The sequence below is a fragment of the Strigops habroptila genome, chromosome 12 (genome assembly GCF_004027225.2).
Source record: "Strigops habroptila isolate Jane chromosome 12, bStrHab1.2.pri, whole genome shotgun sequence".
Taxonomy (NCBI): Eukaryota; Metazoa; Chordata; class Aves; order Psittaciformes; family Psittacidae; genus Strigops; species Strigops habroptila.
In genome coordinates, this window is record NC_044288.2 from 7,692,758 (window position 1) to 7,716,325 (window position 23,568).

General features: G+C 43.9%; 1 protein-coding gene across 4 annotated transcripts; it reads right to left on the reverse strand.

Moving 5' to 3' along the window:
• Positions 1-949: 949 nt before the first annotated feature.
• RBM27 (RNA binding motif protein 27) lies at positions 950-23,475 on the reverse strand. 4 transcript variants are annotated; one of them, XM_030504207.1, is made up of 21 exons: positions 23,224-23,475; positions 20,932-21,050; positions 19,980-20,104; positions 18,885-18,991; positions 18,119-18,312; positions 17,078-17,335; positions 16,286-16,522; positions 14,956-15,090; positions 12,796-12,945; positions 10,834-10,981; positions 10,402-10,555; positions 9,455-9,715; positions 9,202-9,330; positions 8,212-8,334; positions 7,620-7,694; positions 7,346-7,510; positions 6,820-6,924; positions 6,522-6,713; positions 5,244-5,330; positions 4,723-4,833; positions 950-4,098 (listed from the first exon to the last, which is right to left on the reverse strand). In XM_030504207.1, exons 1-21 carry the CDS (start codon positions 23,280-23,282, stop codon positions 4,012-4,014), a joined length of 3,021 nt encoding a protein of 1,006 aa, XP_030360067.1. In that variant the 5' UTR covers positions 23,283-23,475; the 3' UTR covers positions 950-4,011. The 4 variants fall into 4 exon arrangements, with proteins under 4 accessions (XP_030360067.1, XP_030360069.1, XP_030360068.1 ...); XM_030504209.1 differs by lacking the exon at positions 12,796-12,945; XM_030504208.1 differs by lacking the exon at positions 14,956-15,090 and having other exon boundaries at positions 23,224-23,474.
• Between the last annotated feature and the right edge of the window lie 93 nt (positions 23,476-23,568).

Sequence of the window (23,568 nt, forward strand, 5' to 3'; positions counted from 1 at the left end):
ATAAAACTCTATCATCATAACCAAGTTTCCCATTGTGAAAGCACATTTAAAATCGAATTGAAAGTAAAATAAGCAGACAAATCCCAGTGAAATGCATTAGACATGGTGACAGTCGCAGAAGATATTGCTTTAGAATAGATTTATGTGGAGTGTAACATAAACCCTGTTCTAGGTGGTTGCCAATGGACATTCCTGGTGCCTGTGCAGCCCACCCTGACAATGGCACAAAGGGGTTGGTGCAACTGGCGCAAGGCAAGGAAGGGGCACCCCCAGAGAGCCCCATCCCTGCCGCCCATGGAGCTGTCACACTCACCTCTCAATGTCCCCTTACGACCCCTCCGAGAGGGAAAGGTTCCAAACTTCAATTACCAGCAAGGATGAATGTCCAAGAGCTGCAGGTTTATCAGGCAGAGGCTCTTCACTGAGGCAGAGCAGCCAGCTCCTGCTTTGGAACATTCCCATTGCAGGACCACCAAGGGACAAGGGAGATGGCAACACAAATGGTTATTAAACAGATGAGCAAGTTCCTTCCTCTCCTGCCCCTGTTCCTCAGAGCAAGAGGGCAGTGAAAGAAGGAGAAAGGAAGAATTCCTGTTCTTGCAAGATCTCTAGTCTGTTTTCAAAACCCATCCCAGCCCCCCAAGGAGACAGGGAAGGGGAGGGAAAAAGGCTTTTAAAAACCCAGGCACCAAAGAGCTGTATTGATGGAAGCCACGCAGGAAAGAGGAGGGAGTGATGGAAACTGGTGAAAGAAAACAAACCCCGAGAATAAGGTTGGTAACACAATAAATGAGTTTTCAGGTCAATGCACAGAGGGGTTGGAGCTGGCACATCTGCAACTCCATCTTCATACACTTGCACGTCTCCCAGGCTATTTACTGAACCAAACTCACACAACACACATTCCACACACATACCTCCCCCCAAAAAAGTGATAACGCTCTTTCGGTGATGGTTGTCAGTTTTTTTGAATGGTTCTGCTGTCCAATTTATTTAAGTTAGAATTTTCTTTGTCTTTTCTAAACCTTGAACCATTCCATAGCGTATCTTTATTGCAAAAAGTCAACATGCAGCTTAGAAATTCAGATTGTAATCAATAAAACAAACATTACATATAGGAATTTAAATGTATAAACAGTTAGAAATTCAACAATATCTCCTATGATACTATTACACAAGTTCACAATTTGTAAAAACTATAGTACAAGGTTACTATACACCAAGAGGATCTTTATTCCTTTTCACATGATTTTGGGGTTCTCAGCCCCTGCAGGCCACTGCTCCCACGTGTCTCAGCTATCCTGCTTGGTTCTTTCTTTTTGCTTTGGTTAATGCCACAGGGAAGGGGAGGTAACTCTTCCTAACACCCTCCCTCGCTGCTCATACCCCAGGTTCAGTGACACCTAATTCCACATTGCCTGTAAACACCCTGGCTGGTGCACACGAGTTCCCTTCCTGGCCATAAAGTTTGCCCAAGGTACTCCCTGAAAATACACCTGAATGTCAAGTGTTGCCACAAGACCAAAGCAAGCTGTACTGCCACCCTGCCTACTCAACAGCCAAAACTGAACCCCCCCCCAACGGTTCAATAGAGGCTAAAATAGAGGGAGCTCCCCAAGCCTTGGCAAACTGAAGGGCACTTCTGGGAGCTCCCCTTCTCCCTGAGCACCAGGAGCCAGGATCCGCTCTGCTGCCCATCACTTAGGCCCCCCTCACCCAACTGCTGTACCCCGTGCCCAGGCCAAGCGCTGGCACCACTCACTCCAGTGCCTCGGCAATTGGGAACTGTGTTTGGGGTGTCACCTGAGGATTGCTGTCAGCCTGCCGGGGGGGCTGCCAGGGGGAAAAAATACACAAATGACATGAAGCTCTCACAGAACCCTTAACTAAAGTTACCCCAACCCTTCCCCTCCTCACCCTGCACAGGCAGGGGCCTGTCCCTGGGCACAGCGGGTGCCCATCGGGTGCCACTTCCCAGCTAAAACCATATGAAAAGGAATCCCATTCTACCTGCGCCAAAGGCTACTGCAGTTTCTTACAGCTCCATTCATCCACTGTAATTTTCATTTTCCAAATACAAAAATACAACAATTCTTATTGAAATCTATCCGCTGGTAGTTTTAGTACACAAAAAAAGCAAAGTATTTACAAAATTATACAGTTTAAGAAAAAACTCTGTACAAAAAAATATATAAATCCTTTTGTTCCCTCTATTCTTTTTTAAACTGTCAGGACTCAAACGTTTGCTGCAATGGATTTTTCAAAACATACACTGAGCGAGCCACAGACATGACATTAGAGGTGAGGGGAGAACAGGCAGACAGTCTCCTAAGCAGGTAGGGTTGGTTTCCCCTTGTTTCTTTGCGTCTCTAATTTAGCCTCAGCATTAGCAGGAGAGTCCTAATACATGAAGAGGGAGTTTCAGTGTGAAGAGACAGAATACTGGAAGACAAACTCCCTTCAGGTGACACAGCAACAGAAAGTGGTACAGGTTTGACTTTGGATACACCACAAATCCGGCACAAGGGTGGCAAGGGCAGGGCACTGCGAACCTGAAGGCACGCTCAGCTCCCTCTCACTGCCCACGGTCAGAGCCAGGGCCATTAAAGGTTTTAATGCCTTATTATTCTTCAATTAGGAACTTGCTGGGAATTACCCTGGTAAGGAAGCTGGTTACCCAAGAGGAGAGCACTTCTGCACCGACATCCTGTTTATTCTGTACAGAAACGTACATGAAGTACTGAAAAGCATGGAGTACAAATGGGCAGCCAAGGAAAACGGTGCTGGGCAACGTGCTCATGAGCTGCAGAGCCACGGACCAGTGAAGACACATGGCTCGAGCCTCTGAACTTATCCTCACTGCTACCACAACACACACCATCCTGGGAGGGGGGGGTGTGTGTTCATAATGCTACAACAGTAAGGCAACTGAGAATGCAATGGTGCTCAGCTCAAATGTGTCAGAACAGAACTATGCTTGGAGATGAATTAATGACCTTCCAAAAGCAGCTCTGAACTCCTCTGAAGACTCTTCCCTCAAAGGCCTGGTTTGCTGCCAGCTGCTGAGCAGACACTGACATTCTGCTGCTCTTTTTGCTCCGAATGCTTCCTGGATTTGGTTTGAACATCCACGAGCATTTGGTAACAGGGAGAGGAGGAAGAGCTGCCATCGGCTGGGAGGTGGCTGCCAGTTCAGTTGGTATGGAACTCACTACATTTATGCTCACAAATACTGAAGTGCAGAGAACAGTAACTTAAACTTGAACCTTATACTGAAACTACAGAAGAAAATCAACAGTGAGAGAAGATTCACCCAAGTGTCATTGCTGATATTTTCTCTGAAGCAGAATTTGAAGAAACAGAGTGAACTGGTCAGTATTATAATACCCTGTTAGATCATTTCTTCCATCTCCTCTCACTAAAAGCAGGACATTGAAACTGTGTGGCTTTCAAACATACTGAAATAAATGACTTATGAATCTAGCCACAAATAACTCCTACAGTGTGATTCTGTATGAAATAAAATGCTACCCTTTTTCAATTAGCAAATGAGGCAATTTTTTCTTTCATAACATTTAATGAAAGTTTGTCTTTCCCCTAACCCCGTAATATTGCTAAATAAAACCTGTAGTATCTTTTCAATTATAAACTAACAAATCAATCACGTTATAAAAAAACCCAAAACAAGGTAATACAGGTGACAAAAAAGAGGACAAGAAAATATTAATATTTTCCCCCCTCTCTTTTTATCCTTCTTAAATAGGGAAAAAAAAAAAAAAAAAAAATCACCACCCTGGTGAGCTTGATAATCATGTAAAAAGTTACTGGGCCTTTGGCTAGCTCAGGATCACAGCTCTATATCCGAAATGTTCTATAAGAAACTTTGCTCACTTTAAATCTTGTGGTTTGAAAGAAAGTAAAGCTTTTTTTGGCTCAAACTTCCTTAAATAAATGTTTAAAAGATGTAGCTTGAACTAAATTCCTAAAATTATACATTTCCAACATCAAGTTTCATCTTCTCCAAGAACGGGATTCATCCTCATCTTCATCATCATCATCATCATCTTCGTGCAAAAATAAATCTGAGGTTTCAGTCTCCTAGACAAAGGAAAAATGTACTTTTAAACAGAGAAGTTCCACTCTGGAGCCTAGGACACATGTCACGGTGCACAGCATCAGCTCTGCTTTACATCACGTTCTGTTCATTGTGTGTCTCATGAAACGCACACCGCCACATGCAACAAGTTTTGCGGACAGAAGAGAAGCCTCACATAGCAGGAAAGGAAAAGGTGGCCAACTGCCAGGGAAGTGGGAATGAACCACCCCGTACCCTCTCTGGAACAACGGTTCTCTGTTAAATGCCTTGGCAGGAAAACCCTTAAAAGCTTGAAGCGTTGATAATTACAGGGAAGAACACACACAACTTATCCTACAGCAGAGCACCAACGCTGTGAAGTAAAGGGACTAGCAGCCTGTAGAGACCAAGAGGTTTGCTTTCACAGCTGACACATCCACATCCCATCCAGAAAGTGTATACTTTTTTTCCCTTTTCCCTCTTTTAAAGGGTGGAAAGTGCACCTGACTCTTGAGACCAGTCACGTTTCTGGTTTGCAGAAACAGCTTTTATTAAACTTCTTCAGTAAACTGAAAACTGTATCCTACAAGAGCTCTTGGCTGTTAGATTCCCAGAAGAGTGATTAGGTTAGTAACATATTCTCATACCTCTTCCTTAGACTCCTCTTCCTCAATTTCTGTGGACACAGAAGGTACCTTTGGTTTGTACCATGATATCTGTAGCCTTCGATCTTTGAAGCGGGATCCCTGGTTAGCAGCCTAGATTGTATTTTAAATGAACATATTTTCAGAAAGAGGGTCAAGCAGAGAATTTTTACGATCCTCAACAATAAGCTAGACCCAGCAAACACCATGTGGACACACAGCTGAAGATACAAACATATAACCCACAGTCATCCACTTCAGTCTTCCGAGAGCAACGTCACCCAAACCTCAGCCTCTAAATAATGTCTTGCACTAGAAAGCTGGAAAGCTGAGCAGAGCTCTCAACCCTTACCAGCAACAGAGCTAGGTTACTATTAAGGTAAGTGGGAGGTATCTCCCCCTTCAGTGACACTATGTGCTAAACTTGCTAAATTTTACAATACAAAGGCAGACAGAAGAAGTTAAAAATTCTTATTTTAGAACTGTGGGGAAAAAGAAACAAATAAATCCATTTTTCTACTTACATTTTCAGCTTCTGAGCGAGACTTAAAAGTCAGAACGACGCTTAATGGGGAATCCTCCTCTTGGAGGTCTTCGATATCTCCAAATTTCTATGAGAGAAAACTCAGTTAGGAACAGCAGTAACATTCTCCTCCAAACCCACCATCACCATGTGCTACAATTGCACTGTACTGAAGCACCACTGAAACCCCGCGTTTTGGACAGAGAAGAGAGAGCCAGAGAAGTCTCAGCTGCAGCAATATTGCAGCATTTGTACCTGTGTTTGTGGGCAAAAGTTTGGATTTATTCTTATTCTAGTATGTGGAGCTTAATTGTGCAGAAGGAAAGGAAACAAGTGTATTAATTTATAGCCCAGTTTCACCGAATTTTCCCAGTCAAAGCAGTAGTGGTGGCCTCTACCCTGCTAAGCAATGAGGCCAAAGCAGAGTTAACAGCTTCCAGAAGAACAGAGCCTACCCCACTGTGTGAAGAACTGCAGAGCTCCCTGTTCCTGCCCAAACCAGAAACAAATGAGCTTCCAGGTTACCAGCTCTCTCTTGAGCCCTGCTACTGCTCTGTTCCCAGCTTGAAAGGGTGGGACTCCACAAAACCAGTTTTCTGTCACTTGCTTTGCAGAGAGCATCCAGAAACACAAAACTGACTTGATCAAGCTAGGATTTCACGCTGTGTCTATTTATGAAGTATCTCTCCAAGACGTTTTCATGTGTAAAGCTAGTAAACATTTCATTCTGGAAAGAGTAACTGAGGGAAACGTAAAACCAGTTTTCCCTTTATGATGTTACCTCTGTTACAATGCTAACACATCCATTAACTTGGCTCATAAACCAGTGAGCTACGTGCTCTACCACAAGTTTGTTAACAAATTTAACTGCTTTGAAGTTGATGTCCTGTTTAGGACATCCTGTTTTAAACTACTTAAATGCAGAATTGAGAAAAGTAAGCTATTTAGCTTTGGCTATTAAAGGAATGCATTGGGCAGCTATTGTAAAACAGCTATAAAAAAAATTACATTTACACCCTTGATAACTCTTGAAGCTGTGTGTCCAAACCCTGTTTGTGAATTCACCATGAAGTCTTCGATCTGTTTGCACTAACAGAAACAAGAGATTTGCATCTTCAAGGATTTGGACAAGAAACAGTTATTTGCAACGTTCTTCGCATGCCTCTCCTCACAAGGAAGCACACATCCAGGGTACTGGTTACCTACTTAACCTGATTTACAGCTCGTCCACAATTCTCCTCTTCAGGTTTTTCTTTGTTTAACGTGACCTCATACTTACAGAGAAGTGCTGTAACAATTCATCCTTTTCCTCTTCAATGAAGCCTCCAACTGTTAGTGCTTTGGGACGGTGATCCACCACCATATGATTCAACATCCCTCTTCCTCTGCCACCACGACCCCGTCCTCGTCCTCTTCCTTGGGCTGGCGCAGTCTTTCCTCGACCAGCAGGCAAAATGCCTAAGCGGGCAGCCTGTTTACAGAAGGCAAATCATGTACACATCCATCCTCAATTTGAAAGGATTTAAAACATTTATATATCATAAATACATTAAAAGCATTAATCCAGACAAATTCACCTCTACTTGTAACTGGTTTAGCTTTTTTCGCAGTTCAGTTGTGTCTTCTCCAGAAGAGAGTCTCTTATGGAAGTCCAGCTCTGCATCTAAGAGTTCCTTTTGTGCCTTCGAGAAAAGGTGCAAAAAGAAAATGGAAGGGAAAAGCAGAACTGTAATGTGTGCTTTTAATGTTTTATTCCACTTCTTCAGCAATACATTTATGTGAAGGATACAGACACATCAGTGCACAATATCCATGCTTTCCTCTAAATTCAGTTGTCTGGATTGCCTCTGTAGCCCTCCCCCAGCCCGTTTTCTGAAGGAGCCAGAATCCTCTGCTTCAGAACTGGAACGAGCTTGAATGAGCTACAGGCAAAACTAGGTCACCCAAGTTCCTTAAAACTATAGCTTGCTCGTCCATGGTTATCACCCTCAAATTCAAAATACTGCTTGCAAGTGTTTTGATCTAATGTTGCTGCATTTTTAGGACACTACATTAGAAAGAGTTGCAAGAGACAGGCAGGCAAATGTCTTGTGCAATAAATACCTCTGTCTTGGACTTCAGTTTTGATTGTGTAGAGGGTGTAGATGAAGTTTTTAGTTCATCCTTTAACTGAGATATTTTTCCTCCTAGTTCTTTTAAGGTCTTCATTATTTCTGCTCTCTCCTCTGGTTTCATGGCCTTATTTTTCTCCAGCTTCGATATCAACATCTATGTGTTATTAAAAGAGCAGGAATATAAAATTCCAGGAAAACCAACACTGAACAGACAGGTATCTACAGAAGCAGGATGTATTTACTAGAAGACATTTCAGACTTACCTTCTGGCATTCAATTTGCTTTTCTAACATCTCCTGCTTCTTTTTCCTCATGTCTTGTTGGAGTTTCATCGCCTCCTAAATGAGAAGGAAATTATTTCAATCAGTGAAAAGCATTCTAGCATTATAAGTACTCATAGACATCGTATTTTCTTCTTCAAGCTATAGAAGTGAAAGCCATAATGAAAACTATTTGTCTGCAAAACACACAAGTATAAAGTGTATCTGTATTGGGTTTTTTCCCAGATCAAAGTTGCTAACTTCCTGCTGTGAAGTGCTCTACTAAATTCTTGTCCTCTTCAGATGCACATCCTATGCCGTCATTTAAATGTCTCATACCTGAAGAGAAATGCCAAAGAAAACCCAAAAAATCCCCACATGACCAAGTGTCTCAAGTAAGACACCCCAGAAGAAACACTCCCTTACCCATGATTAACCTCAGAGCACTTGTGAGATACGCCAGTAACAGTGACAAAGCCTACACTAGTGTAGGAAGCTACACAGTGATATTTGAGGTGTAAGTTGCCCATCAAACCTTTCTTTGCAATGGACTTTGATCACAATACTGTCTGTCAGGCAGTGAACAGTAAAGTACCTGTTTTTTTTTCAGGGCTTCTTGCACATCATGAGGTTTAGACCCCACACCAGGCTTCAGAGATGTCTTTAAGTTTGAAGTACTGTAAACCATTTTTGAGTGACTTGTTGAAGTAGGAAATGTCTGAAATAGCAAAATCACACACAGAGAAATATGTAATAGTTTAAAACAAATGTGATATACCATCAATGAATTCTGGAGGAATATGTTCTGTGAAACACGAACACAAACTTCTAGATTTGTGCTGTGAGACAAGACGACCAAGGCAATTGAAACACACACACAGGTATCAGTCTAACAGTCAGCTTGCTTGGAAGCAATCAGCTTAAATACTTGTGTTAAAGGTATTTCTGCAAGAGATACTTTATTTCCTTCTTCATCCAGAATCCCCTCCGTATCCTGATACCACTAGGAAGACCACCAAAGCTAATCATCTGCTTCTGCATTATATTCAGCTCGGCTGTCATAGTCTAACATCATGCTTTCTGATCAAATAAGGCAGCAGAAGTCACCTGCATACTGCCTTTCTTAAAGGGAGGACTTCTCTGGCTAAGAACACATGCTGCACTGTGGTATCAGTGTGGATTGAACTGTATCAGCTTGAACTCTATGCGGAAGTATTCTATAAGCTTCCAGCACTACTGTTCAAGCATAGCCTAAGCTCAAAACTCACTGGGAAAGCAATCAGATTCACCAACACAAAGCTGACATCATGTACAGGCTATCAAATTTGTTTACTATGAAGCACTGCCAAAAATATTTGGTGCTACTTAGAATGCTGATTCTGTTGCTGAAGTCATTGGCCCTATTTTATAAAAACAGCTGATGAAACCAGGAAGAAGTGACTGATCATGGCTGGATGACACATTAGTGAGAAGAAACAAAACCAACAGAGAACAATTTGCAAGTTCTATTTGACAGTTCCTTTTTGGCCTAAGAGGCCAAAGCTTTAACTGAACATATGAAGATGGTTGACCTCCACAAACATACCTGAGAATCCTCCACCACAGCCCCGGCCTGGCTCAACTCAGGCTGGTTTCCACCTGCTGCTCCAAGGCGACGTTTCACTGGGACTTTATTAAGGACATAGGCACCAGATGCCAGTGGTTTATTCATCACCTGTGGGTGTATCAACAGATATTAAAACATGAAAGATCATATACTCCGGTTGTTTGACGTATCAGCTACTTAGGAGCGCTGACAGCCCTCGCTGCTCAGCCAGTGGTGCGGGGCAGCATGGTACCTTTGACAGGTTGCTGTGCATTGTTACAGCTGGAGTTGGGGTCAGGGCTTGCTGCTGAAGGTGAAGCTGCTGATGAAGAGGCTGTTGAGGTGTCTGCTGCTGCTGCTGTTGCTGCGGGGGCTGCTGCTCACTCTCTCTGTGCCACAGGACCCTTATAAAGCGATTGTTCAGAACTGCCTCTGTGCTGGAGATTGCCTTCCTAGCCTCGTCGTTAGTCAAGTATTGAATCAGAGCAGCTTCGGGATCATTCTGGAAAGCAACCTAAATCAGAAGTTCATTAGAATGTGTTATTTCTCAAGGAAGAAAACATCTCAACAGGTAGCAAACCAATGTACAGATAGTCTGCAATACTGAGTGGGATACCCAACGATATTAACAGCTCAAAATACAGGCAAAACATTCTATGTAACTAAAGCCAAGTACCTTTTGGCAAGTATTACATGTACTTGAGGCACAGCCTATATACAATGAAGTAATTGCTCATATAGCACTACTGCCCTTCTTACAGTGCAGGGCACAGCACTGAACTGGAGTCAGTTCTAGGATGCCAAGTGGAAATAAACTGAAGCACATAAAGACTCCCCTGTAGCATCTTTGTCAAAATCATGACTATGACTTACTGTAGGACTATCATACGGACAGAAATTGTTAGAAGATCTCTCAAAAACTGTATACAAGTTGCTCAAAAGCCTGAGCTGGTTTACATTCTGTTAAACCTGCAAGCCTTTCAAATTTTGTAAGGCCTCCTGAAGGCAGAAGCAAATGTATTGTTACAGAATTGAGACGATAATACAGAGCAGACCACAAAAAGTTTTCTCTGAATTGATGACCTACTCCCAGCCAGCCTCCATCCAGATTTCTCAAGGAACATAGCTCAGGTGCAATACTAAAGGCGGCTTCAGGGAAAACCTCACACCCACATACAGGCATAAACCTGAACTTTTTACCTGGATGTTTACAATCGTCCCGAACTTGCTGAAGTGCTCGTTGAGCTGTGTGATGTTGTTCAGCTCCGGAGGAATCTTCCGAACTTCCAGTTTTGTGTTCGTATACTGATTCTTTTTCAAAAACCCTGGCTTGGTCTGGTTGTTGTTTGCTTGCCTAAGAAAACGAGAACAAGAGAGTCATTTAGACAGGCACTGAGGTAGGGCGGCAGTGTTAATGCACATTTAACTCTTCTCTCATTAAAAAGTATACGCTTTAGACATTAACAAAAGAGAGCTCCTCCCACCACCAAATACTTGGGGTCCTTGTGATGGGGACACAGATTTTCTGAGCCAACCAGTTCAAGTTACAAGGACCAGTGAATCCTGATGAATCACAGCGCTGACAGCAGTGAAGTTCATTCCAGTTAGCCAAGTGCAGTTGTCAATTCTTACTTTCCCAGCCACGGTTTCTTCAATGGTGGACATTCCAGGCTACTTGGAGATCTCTTCCTGCTGTCTGGTTCAAGGACAACTCTAGTTACGTTGCTGCTGTTATTTGTAATGGGGATGGGAGGTTCAGTCTGGATGATGATATTGGCAGCTGGAGGAAAGGAAAGGCCTGTGTTATTCACCAGACATCAATGGAGATGTTGGACAAGCTTTCACCCAAACAGCAGAGCAGGATTGAGTTTAAAACCATAAAAGTTAGGAGAACTTGATAAAGTTGGTCAGTTTCGTTCATGAAGTTACTTCAGAAACCCCTTGCTAGCTTAACTGAACAACTTGAGGAAAACATTTAGTCTAGCCAGCAGGGATGAGATTTGATCTTTATTGACATTTAAGATTAGTATTAGCTTTAAGAAAAAAAGCTAAACCTCCACCTTTCAGGTACTGAAAATTCACATTCTGCAGGAAAAGGGGAAAATAAAAAGGCAGAACATCAAGGCTGGGTTCCCATACTTCAGGTCAGAGCTCTGCAATGTGGCACGGCTGAAGAGCCAACTTTCCCTCTATTAACCTTTGACAGTGAAAAAGCAACGAAGAACCCCTTCCTCTCACTATGTTACCTGTTCGTCATCCTCCATCCAGTTTTCAGCAACAAGCTGTTATTCAAGCACAACTATGGTATGAAATTTTACTCTCTGAGACATTGAAGTTTGAACCAACTTCTGCAAGCCCAAAGCTAAAGCACTGGATCACGCTTTGCCAAGTATTTATTTACAACCTTTTTAAGATTACCCTATTGCTGTTAGTGTCCTGTGTATACCAAATATTCAACTCCTAAAAAGAAGCCTGAGTTATAAGTCAATTTTCTGTGGCTTTTAGACATGCCAGAGCTCGGCTGCTTACACTGGTGAGAACAAAGACTGCATATTTTGGAGCAGAGCGTTAATCTTTCTTTGGAGGATGATTTTAGAGTAAATCCTTCACACACACCTGACAAAGACAGTGAAACCGGCCTTCAGAAGCACCACTGCTGAGCACTCACCCACGCCTCACAGCTGCAATGGGTTCTGAGAGAGAATCTAGGGCCAACAATAAAGCCTAACCCTTCCCTTATGATGTTCATTAAGATGCAGACAGCAACAGCCATTTCTGCAATAATATTTAACCATAATCTTTACAGGATGAGTCACTGGAAGGAAATACTGAAAACAAGCGCCTATCTTATCTAAGGCGCAAGAAACACAGAAGTGTAACAGTGAACACTGAAATTTAACATCTTTTCTTTTAAGGATCAGGGCAGGGAAAACAGGAGGGAAAGAGAAAGTTACACTAACAAAACAAACATTTCCTTAAAGAGCCTTGACTTGTTCTCTCCCCTGAAAGATATTCTGTGCATGTCACCACTGAGGGACAACATCCAACATCCATCTGGTTAAGGATTCAGAATCACTTAAATGCAGACTGGGATTTCTCTGGGCTAAGAGAGTGAGAATGGTACCCGCAGTGCCCACTGGAGACAGTGCCTGCGTGGCACAAACCCATGCCACGACAGATCCCCTTGGCACTACTGCCCCAAGAGACGCCCCAACCTCTGCGCCCAGGTCCTAAACACACCCTTGGCAAACCAAAAGCAGTTTTAAGACCAGACTGCTTAAAGCCACCTTTCTGCACCATTTTTATTTGTAGAAGCACCCAGCATCTGAAACGTGCCTTCACAGGCTAAAGAGGAATAAAACCCAATCAACGAACCCCTCATAACATTCCCAAGCAAATGGTTATTTTTAATCAAAAAGGCTGCTTTGACTTTAATGTAGTCATATTAGCAATTAAAAAGTAAAAATGCATGAAAATCACTCTGAAATACTAGATCAGTGAGAAAAACTTTCGCTTTAGCCTGAAAAAGGGCAAAATAGGTGTTGACAGTCTTGGACAAAAACAGCAACAGCAATGACTAGAAACCCTTCCTACCTCTTGGATTTGTATCCATCTCCCCAGATGTTAGGCCAATTAGATTTGGACGTTGCGTTTGTGCTCTTGTAAAGAACTGTCGGTACTGAGATCTACCAGCACTGGTAATACTAGGAGCTTCGGGGTTATAGCCATCTGGCTCATATGTATCTATAAAAAAAGAAGAGAAATAAAAGAATTTTTCAAATGAGTTTAAGACTCCGGGTTAATTTTCCGTTAAGGAAATGCATGGATGCCCAAGAATCAGAAGCTGTTTTGGATGAAGAGACGAGAGAAAAGAGGCCGTGCAGCCAGTGTGTAGCCATTTAAAACCCTCAACTGAACTTCACACCCAACTCTATTTGGGCACATTCGCTTCTGGTTTTTAATCTGAGCATTGCTGATGAGCTGTCTGAAAAAGGAATGAGAAATGTATGACAACCTTCACAACATCTGACCATGCTACAAGGGGAGCAACAGAAGATTCAGTTTGAGCATTTACTCAGTAGGTCTAAGATGCAAAGAGATTTTCTGCCTTTGCTGCCCAACAAGTCTAGTTTGCTTCTGAAAAGGATTTGTGGGGAAGAACATACTTAATCAAAGAAAGCTGAGAAATCAGGTAATTCGACCAATACTTACCTATCAATTCTCTTAGATTATGTAGAGTGACATCGGCTGCCTACCTCCAGTAAGGTAGTAATGATTATTTTGATTAGAAGGGGTAACCAGGAGAAGACAAGATGACAGAACTGACCCATATCGCTCCTCCAGCCCAAGGTCCAATTCAAGGATGATGCATTTTTCCAACCATAAAAAGGAAAAGCCATACAACAACTAGAATGAATGAAGTCTGTGAAAAGCCTCCACAGAAACACAGTACATCCTGGAACGGAAATGAATGCCTACACAAAGGGGCCTGGCACACTTGAGGCACTCTGAATTTCAGCTCCTTACTCCACAGCAACAATGAAGATTCTGCAATCTGAAACAGCTGCCCCAGAACTGCAATATGGATGTTTTAGAGCCTAGTTTCAGACTCTGCCAAGAACTTTGATTAACCTTGCACAAGCTGAACCACAAGTTCCTCCTCCATGACTTGCGAGATCGATTCTAAGAGGCAACCAGCAGTTGTTACCATAGCAGTCCAAGAACAGGACATGAAAGTCTCCACAGATGTTCTGGAGTACACAAATGAGTAATGCAAACTGAAGACAGTGATGCCCTGCAAGCTCAGACAGACAGAATCACCCATCAAAAGTTGTTCTGAAGCTGAAAGAATCAGCTGGTAGATCTAAATGCCTGCCACCATTTGGAGATCATTGGCGAGATTATCTATCGAGATACCTGAGCGACTGAAAGCGTGGAAGTCACAAACGGAATGACATGGATCATGAACTAGAGCCCTCCCTTGAATAAAATACAGAATATTTTTATATATATATTTAAAGAAAACCCATAGATGGGAATATTATAGAACATTGAGATTTAATTATCTTATTTTGCTCATGTAAATGCCATTACTCCCTTCACTATCAAGAAATGTAAGATTGTTGGATTTAAATGGAGCAATCTGGGACTCTCCGGGTGTTTTGCTATTTCCCCTCATAAACCCCCACTTTTGAAAACCTGAGCTCTGTTAAGGAAGATGGACATGATGGACACGTCCACTGAAAGCCATCCTTTTTTTCTTTTTAAGTTAGAAAGCTAGAACTGAGTTGATCCTGGAAAAAAGAAAGACACTACTAATGTATATGATGACTGTAGAAACTATCGTGATACACAGCTTCAAGAAACCACACCCCCTCTTTCACCCCCATCTGTAGTAGCCCAAACTGGATAGGAATAAAGACCAAATTAAATGGTAATTACAGGTTTGCAGATCCATGTTTTGCCTACTGACAGTCTACTAAGCAGCTTGAAGATGAAGGGATCCCTTATGCAACGGCCTTACTGCTTTGAGCATGTGACACCCAAAGGGAGCTCCCCACACATCAGCAGGACACAGCTGGTACTTCACAGGGTAACAGCAGATGATGGGCTGTCCACAAGGAAAGCCAACAGACTTTTCTTAGATTTGTATGTACTGGACAAAGACAGAGATAATAATTTCCAATCACATATCAACAGAGGAATTTCAAACTGTATATCTCAAGCAGAAGGTAAAGAAAGGTACGTGCTTACGTTCTGATACTGTGTACAGCAGGTTCTGGGGTAAGGGAGGAGGTAGCCTTGGTCCTACAGGCGCAAGGCTGGGCACCGCACTTGTCCCAGGCTGGTCACGGTTATTTATCAAACTTGACTGTGTTAAAGGTGGTCCTACAATGACACCACAGAACACATCACTGAGACTTGGAACTCCACAGATAGAGTGTGCAAACAATTCAACACAATTTGCTGGTGCCTTGCTTTGAGCAACGTCAAGGTTGTCAATATTTACAATTCCACTACAGTAAACGTAAACTGAGAAGCTCTGTTCAGGTAAGTTACTCTGATTCCAACACCTTTTCTCTTTCCCAGAAAGGACAAAGCTTTAAGCAGGGGGAAGTGTCTTTTCTTCCCCAGAGGTTTATTACTGTTAGAGCTTGTGTTAACTAAAGCAGCTCCTCCCTCAGCTCTGCCTTGGAGAATCAGGGCTTGCTCAGAGCAGGAGATAACATCAACAACATTTAGAGTAGAGTTCTAAACCAAGAACTGTGGGCAAAAGGCATTCACAGACACGGAATTTATCTGGCTGGTTTTGCTTTGTTTCCACTGTACACACATTCCTGCTTATTATATGCCCCAAAAACGATAGTGAGCTACACTACAGAACCCACAAGACACAATTACAACCAGAAAGCACTGTCATTCACTTGACGGCAGGCCAGTTCTACCCACTGAAAGGTTCCTGCAAAGTTTAGGATCAATCCTATACAAAATGATGTCTCATCCCATAGCTGCTGCTGCTACTTGATACAACTATCACAGTCTGCACTGAGTTACTGGAGTAGAGAGTACTGAAACAGTAACCACATACCCGATATTCTATTTCTTTATAGAATTTACATTATAAGATGCAGCAAGGTAACAAAAAAAGCTGGACAACTCAGAGGTCACCATTGAGCTAAAACAGATCTTGGATGTATCAATTACATACTGCTCTTTAGTAGCAGAAAATATAGCACACAGATTTATCAGAACTTTTAGGAGATTAAATCTCAATATCTTTGCATTAGGAAACAAAAAAAGCTAGTAATCCAACTGTCAGTGAGCAAGCCAAACACCACCAAGCTTATGCAATAATGGGAAAGATACACCCTCCACTTCCCGCCCAATTTATCTAATTGAATTGGAGTGCTGGGAATGTCATGTTTTACAAGCTGTCTTTTCAGGATTATTTTGGCAGTATTTTGAATAGCACATGGGCAGCAAAGAAACCTGAACTTGTTACTTCAAATACACACAGATCTTCCAGGAAGAGCCATCATTCTACCTTGGTGACAAAGAAACACAGAGCAATGTTGTGACTTACTTGGAACAGGAAGCACAACAGGAGGAGGTGCCTGTGGATGAGTTTGTGGAATTGGCAACCTCATATTACGAGCTAGACCTGGCAAAGGAGGAAGAAGCATCCCAGGAGGAGGAGGAGGAAGCCCAGGAGGTGGTGGAGGAAAAGGAATCATACTTGGCAAGGAAACTTCATCTACTACTAAAGGATCATTTCCATGATCAAACTGGCAAAGATCACCAAGTACACAAAATCCTCGCTCTGCAGAACAGGATATTTGAGAGAAAAAGATAAAATTAGTTGTCAGCAATTTGCAGCATCTCAGGTTTTGCTGGAATTTCTTACTGAAGAAAACATGCAGTTTTCCAGCATCACATCAGCAGAGGAGGTTTCAAAAGAATTCAAATCCAAATAATCTTCCATAAAGCAGACAGACACACACACATCCATCATAAAAGCTGTGGAGAAAACAAGTCAGAAGTTCTGCCTGTTTTGCACTAAACACATTTCCTGCAATCTTTCCCAGAACTGCAGGGGCTGAACTATTTGCCAAGCACGTACAGAATTGTGAACAAACTCCGTATGTTCTGATCTAGCAACTGTCAGTTGTAAGTAAACTGCTGCCAGTAAGACTAGTTATTTCCCCAGTACAATACAAGCTGTATATTGCATCTTTTACACACAAGGTACACACCACATGCTGCAGCATTCCCACTTGCTGCCTACATTTAATAAATACCTAAAAAAAAAAAAAAAAAAAAAAAGGGTCAGAGAATAACTGAAACAGGGTATGAAACAGAAAACTAGAGAAGTTACCGTCATAATCTTGGCATCTTCTTTTAGGAGGAGGGTTTCTGCCAAAGGGGCTGGGATTGCTGTGATTGTTATAGTAATTTGACCAGCTCTCTGTTGTGTTTTCCAGATGGTGCGCAGGTGCAATTACAGTAACAGCACTGGGAATAGACTGTGCAGAGGAATACTGTTCACTAGATATACTGGGAGAGACAGACACTGGGTTATAGGAGCTTTCAACATCATTTTTTTCACTCTTAAATTTTGATCTCTCTCGGTGCTCTGTTAAAAAAAAAAAGAAAAAGAAAGTAAAAGTCTTCATCCTTTGTTCTCTCCATCAGAGCCTCGAGAGGATGATACTACACAACAGGACAAACATTTCCTTAAATATTCAGTTTTAGCAATGGAATAAGAATTAAATATAATGCAAACAGGGTTTTAACTTTAGAAATCTACATGCTTTCTTTGCAAAATGCACACTTGTAGCTCTAGTCCTTACTCCATTCCAGATGACAGCTTTCTCCTTTAAAGTAGAAATAGGGGGGGAAAAGCCCAAAACAACAAATCTACTCCCTGCCCTTAACTAACAAAGTCTCAACACGCGTGGAAATCCGTTACAGTCTGTGCATCTGGTCTTTCCAACAGACCAGAAGTAGCCCTAAAAGAAGGATGGATCACACAGTAACTCCCTTCAATCACAAAGAAACCTTCTCCAAAACCACACAGTAACAAAGAGGGAGACACTGTTTTGCAAGAAGACAGATCCTGGGGAGAGCAGGGGCACAATAAATAAAAACTCAGCAGCTTTGTCAACACCCACAGCACACAAAGATCATCCACCAGTATGCACCCGTATACACCTGTGGATAAATTAAAGGGTAGCAAAGAAGAAAACAACCTCGTTGATTGTTGTGCTCCAAAGAACACCATCTTCATTAATAATTTCAGGAACACAAAGCTCTGGAGATTTGCTCCAACTACAGCCTCCTAGACCATACAGCATGTAGGAGTCACCTACGCCACTGGCATGAGACGCTCTCCTAAAGCAGAACCTTGGGCACTCACCAGCACTTCTGCTTCCATCATGGTCTTTGCTTCTGCCCCTACTGCGGCTGCGACTTCGGCTTAGCCCTCTGCTTTTACTGCGACTTTTACTCCTGCCGCGTCGCCAGCTCGACTTCTCTCTGTACAAATCACTCCTATCGTAGTATCTGTCATAGTCCCTCCATTTCCCATCATCTCTCTTTTTCTCTCTGGTTCTAGAAGAGACAGAGGTAGAGCACGTTTACGAAAAGAGAAACCAAATTCTCCATTGCAATTCTCAAATGCAACAAGTCAAGCTACTGTTCATCCCTCCCACCCAATGTGGCCAGCGAAACATTCGAGTCATACTTTACAAAGAATTACACAGAAAAGCACAGAGTCTCAGAGCAGAGGAGGTTCTACTAACTCTTAGAAACAAGCAAAGGGAGGACTAAGAAGAACCAGAAAGGTGAGAAAGTTAGATGATCGAAACAGAACATGTTTTAAGTGATGCTGACGCTGTGTGAAGAACCCCCTCTCACTGCTTTTCATGTATATAAAGAGGGAAAGAATGGAATTGGTGACATTCCAAGGTATTAACACTTGAAAAATACTGTAATTTCTTCAGAAAAGCCCAGCTCCTAGTGAAGGGCTCTCATGCACATGATCAGCATCCATTGCAGAGAGAGAACAGCAAGGAGGAAACCACTGTTCTAATGAAAAATCACTATCTACGTGGTAAACTCCCTCAGTTTGAGATTGCCAGCAAATGCAGAAGAATCCATTAATATTCTAGTTCAAAACTAACCTGTGCTCACTGGAATCTGCACGGCTTCTCTGTGGGCTGGAATACTTCTTTTTCCTGCCTTCCCGCTCTTCTTCAACTGACTCTTGATGATTCTGTTTATGAGACAACTACCAAGAAAGAATGAAACAAAGAAAATTATCCCAGGATTTAGTTAAAGTTACAGTTTGAATCCTGAATACCCATTTAGAGCACTTGTCAGAAAAACACACTCCCTGTGGTCCATTTATAGAGAGCAACAGTTTTTGCTCCCAACACTGCATGATACAAGCATCTCTGTTATAAGAGGAAAGGACCTGAATTTCATATATACTGACTTCATTTGCATCTTTCCTGTAGTAATTAAAACACAGATTCAGCCTAAAGCATCTCTGCAGACTGTGGTCAGAATATACAGAGATAAAGAAAGTTTACTTCTATAGCAATTTTTTCTCCAACTCTCTCTCAAAGCTGGTACATAAGGATGCTACAAACACAGAGAACACGTCTCTTCCTTTGAAAAATCAACGACTTAGAAGAAAAAACCCCATCTTCGACAGGTGATAGCAGAGGATTATACAACGTACAAAGAGCTCTAGACAACTGTGGAAATAGCACTTTGGTTTTCCGAAAACTTGATTGTTCTCAATTTCGCCAATAAAACTTAAAAACAAGATAAAAGAAAGAACTGTTGGCAAACAAATACTGCCTCACTTTTTAAAAGGAATTATCCCTCATTATAGAGGCCACCATATTTCACTGATTTTAAGGACTACAGAAAACATTTTGAACAATTTCTATTCCTATCAGAATATACAAAATTGAAAAAGGAAACGTTTTGGAATGGTTTTGTTTCTTCCCCCTCTCTTAAAGCCTTCCAAACCCCTATCAGCTCCGATTGCCAGGAACCTCTGGACAGGATTGCTATTAACCTACATCAAAGGTAGGCTCTACAAAGGGATCCTGCGTGTTGTTCTCTGAATGGTATCTCCATTTTTCTTCAGATGCACAGACTGCAAAGATCATTAATCACAATGAAGTGGGTTTTTCCTTCACATTTTGCCTCACAAATGGCTAATTTGAAAATCAGAGGCAGGTAGACAACAAAAAAGAAGTTACCTCCTCCTTGACTTCTTCTTTGTCCTGACCTGCAGGCTTCGCGTCCGCCTTCGTGGGTTCAAGGGAAGGAAGGTAACTCTTTGTGTACAGACTTTCAAAAAGTTTATCTACAAACCCTGAGGTTTCTGAGGATACAGAACACAAGACAAAACTGTTACATATTGATTTAAGGACACTGTTACATTTACCAGAGGAGTCCCTGAAAAAACAGTCATCCAGGTGGACTGCTCACAGCAGAACCTTACCCTGATGAACATTAGCTCCATTCAAGGAGCTGGAATTACATTTGTGGAACTCTGTCGTTTATTTAGACAAAGAAATTCATCAGTCACAGCAAAGACAGAAAGAGACTTTTCCTTCAATCCCATTTACAACTTGGAAATGTTCTAAGGGGCAAGTGTGATTAAAACTTATGACTAAGGAGTAAGCCCACAGTTATCCCATTAACTACAGTCAGCTGCTGCTTCCAAGAATTTTTATCAGAGTAAATCATTCCCAGAGGACTAATCATCAGTTCAACACTGGATCACAAACGCACGCACAAGAACTTCCCCAGCGAGTGTCAGAATTTTAAGTGTTTAAAACCTTAAATCTGAACCAAATTGCTACAAAATTTCAGAAACCTGAAAGTTTAATATGGACCAGGTCTCACAAGTTCCCAAACGTCTGGCAGGATGACTTGATTGACTTTAAAAATGAAACTGCCAGTTTTTATTTCAGAGGATTTCCTCCCAGCCACCACGAGCCAGTCCAAGCTGTACAACTGCATCTTGAGATTATTACTATTAATTGTTCTAAATCACAAGATCTTTACTCTGTCATACTCTGCAAGAAACGCTGGATTCACAGATGACAAGAAGCATTTTAAAAGCAACATTGGTGCATCATCATCCTCCCTCCTCCCGCCAGCGGAATGAAACCTGCGGAGCCGCCGGAGCGGAGAGCACGGTACCTTTTTGCAGGAAGACATCCAGCTGATCAGCACAGAAAGCTTTCAGCTCTTTCTCTGGCTTGTCCTTCTTCACTAATGCCACAACATAGTTGGCCAAGGCCGAGGGGTCTGCATCACATCTGCGGAGAGAAAGAAGGGTTCTGGGCTCGGCTCAGTGTGCCAGCCCCTGCGCTGGACAAGAGCCACCAAACACCTGGCAACACAGCCCGGCTGCTTCCCGACCCCAGCACTGCCCCCGCTCGGCAGCAGAGCTGTTTCACTTACAGCACAGTGGGTCTGTTGCCCTGGGACCACCCTGCTCCCTCCCACCCCTCACCATGACCCCCTGCTCTGATCCTGCTTGAGCTTTGCTTAGGACAAACAACCTCCCTTCTTCACAGAGATCCAGCTCTGGGGCAGCTGAGCAGACGCCACTGCTTCTCAGCCTTCCCTGAGCACAGCAACTACCACCCAGTACAGCTCTATGGGAACAGCAGAGCAAGCACTGGGAAAGCCAACTGCACAGCCACTGTGAAGTGTTAAAGTGGTTTTAAAGCATTAATCACCATGAAAAGTAGTTCAGAAAGATGGATGCAAAAGCACAATTCAAATACGCAGATATGTTCTGTACGGCTGCAGTTACCGGGCCCGGGGTTTTCCTTCCCTAAGGACTATTTCCACGCCTAAAACTTTCGCGCTAATCCTTTAATGCTGGTAAAGTGTCTGCAGGGGTTCAATTATTAATACAGATGCACTACCCAAGCCCTTCTCCAGCTTCATGAAGGCCAAAGAGAGCCAGCTCTAAGCAGCAAGGCTCTGCCACTGATCCTTACACTGCACACTGCTCATCCGCTACCAGAAACCCCCTCAAAGTACAAACTAGATTAACAAATGATTCAGCAGTAGCTCCTCATTTTGCCTCTCTCAGAAGACACAAGCTCTCAGGCAGTAGGGAGGAACCTAAACAAGTGTGATGATTTAAAGATTTATATTTATTCTTTAGAATTAACTTTCAGAGAGGATTATGTATTTTCTAAGAACATTAACTATGGAAATACAAGGAAATAGTATAAAATATATAGACCTCAAAATGACCTCAAGGAAAAATACAAATATCCAGGCACCCATCAAAGCGCAGGAACATGCAGATGACTGCTTAGAGAAAACCAAGGCCTCTCCGAGCAGGCAGGCAAGCAGCTCCACTCCAAATTACCTTGCTGCTGGTTCCAGCATCTGATGAGAGCTGGGTTAAATGCAGCAATTAGCAACAAAGAAACCACAGCTTTACAGAATTTACAATTCTTACACACACACACACTCTCCAAAAGAAATAAGCCGTGTGGAACTGTGGTACTCATTTGGTGTTAGTGCCCACATGCAGATGAATATAAACGTCCTATTTAAAATAAAGGAGATGATCCATCATTTTAGAACCATCCCCATTCCTTCCTCCATACGTTAATTTCCCTTACGGAGGCGCTGTGAGGTCTGGAGGTGTTACCATAAGGTCTCTCTGCCCCTCCAGGTTCATGAACCCTTTTCTATTTTCCCTCCCGAGCCCCCGGCTGTCAGGACCCAGGAGCCCCTGCCTCCAGCTCCAGAGCAGACACCAGCAGGGTGCTGGGCAGAGGCTGCCTGAACGGGGGGGAAGGGGCAGGAGTTACACCCTGGTCCGACGGGCTTCACAGGGATCTGAGCAAGTACCAAAGAGAACCGATATCTTAAGAGCGAGCGCAGGAAAGTCGTGCGGGATTCCCAAAGGCGAATGCTTGATGACTGCAGCTGACCAGTTCTGGGCCTGTTTAAGCACAAATACAGAAGTGCCTGTGGAAGCACCAGCGAACCGCACACTGCGAACGTGCGCGCTGCCTGTTCAGCCGGGCCCGGGGTGACCCGCGGAGCTGGGCTCTGCGGGGCCCTTCCTGCGGGACACCGGAGCCAGCGCTGCCGCTCCCCGCGGCTCAGAGCCCAACGCGCTGCCTGCCCCGGCCCCCGCAGCCGCTCCCGGGGCTGCTCACAGCGCTGTCCCGGCGCTGCCCCGCGGCCGGTACCGGCCCCCGCGGCCCGGGCCCGCGGGCTCGGCGGCGGCGCGAGACGCAAGGCCGCGCTCAGCGCGCGGGCCCCGGTAAAGCCCAACCCGCAGCCGGGCCCTCTGAACCGCGCTCCCCCGTAGAGCCGGCGGCGCCGGCCGGGCCCGGTCACCCGCCGGGGGCTGAGGGCGCGGGGCAGTCCGGGCGGAGGCAGGGCCCGGTGCCGCACGCAGCCCCGTCCCGCGGGGCCCGGGGCAGGGAAAGGCTGCCCGCCCGCACTCACATCGGCTCCAGCAGCTTGGCCAGCCAGGACTTGAGCGCGTCCACGTTGTCAATGATCATGGTGCCCGCCCGCGCCCAGCCCCGCGCTACACCGCCGCCATGGCCGGCCCCTGCCCCGCCGCGGCCTGCTGCAGGAACTAACCGCCACCCCGCAACGCAGCCTGCTAGGCACAGCCGGGGCGGGACCGGCCCGCCGCGCACCAATCAAACGGCGCCGCTCGTACACGCGAGCCAATAGCAGCCCGTCCCGAAGGTCAGCGGGGAACCAGCAGGCTTCGCTGAGCGAGGGCACGAGCCCTGCTGCGACATCTTTGGGGGTGCTCTTAAAGGGGCAGCTCGCCTCCGC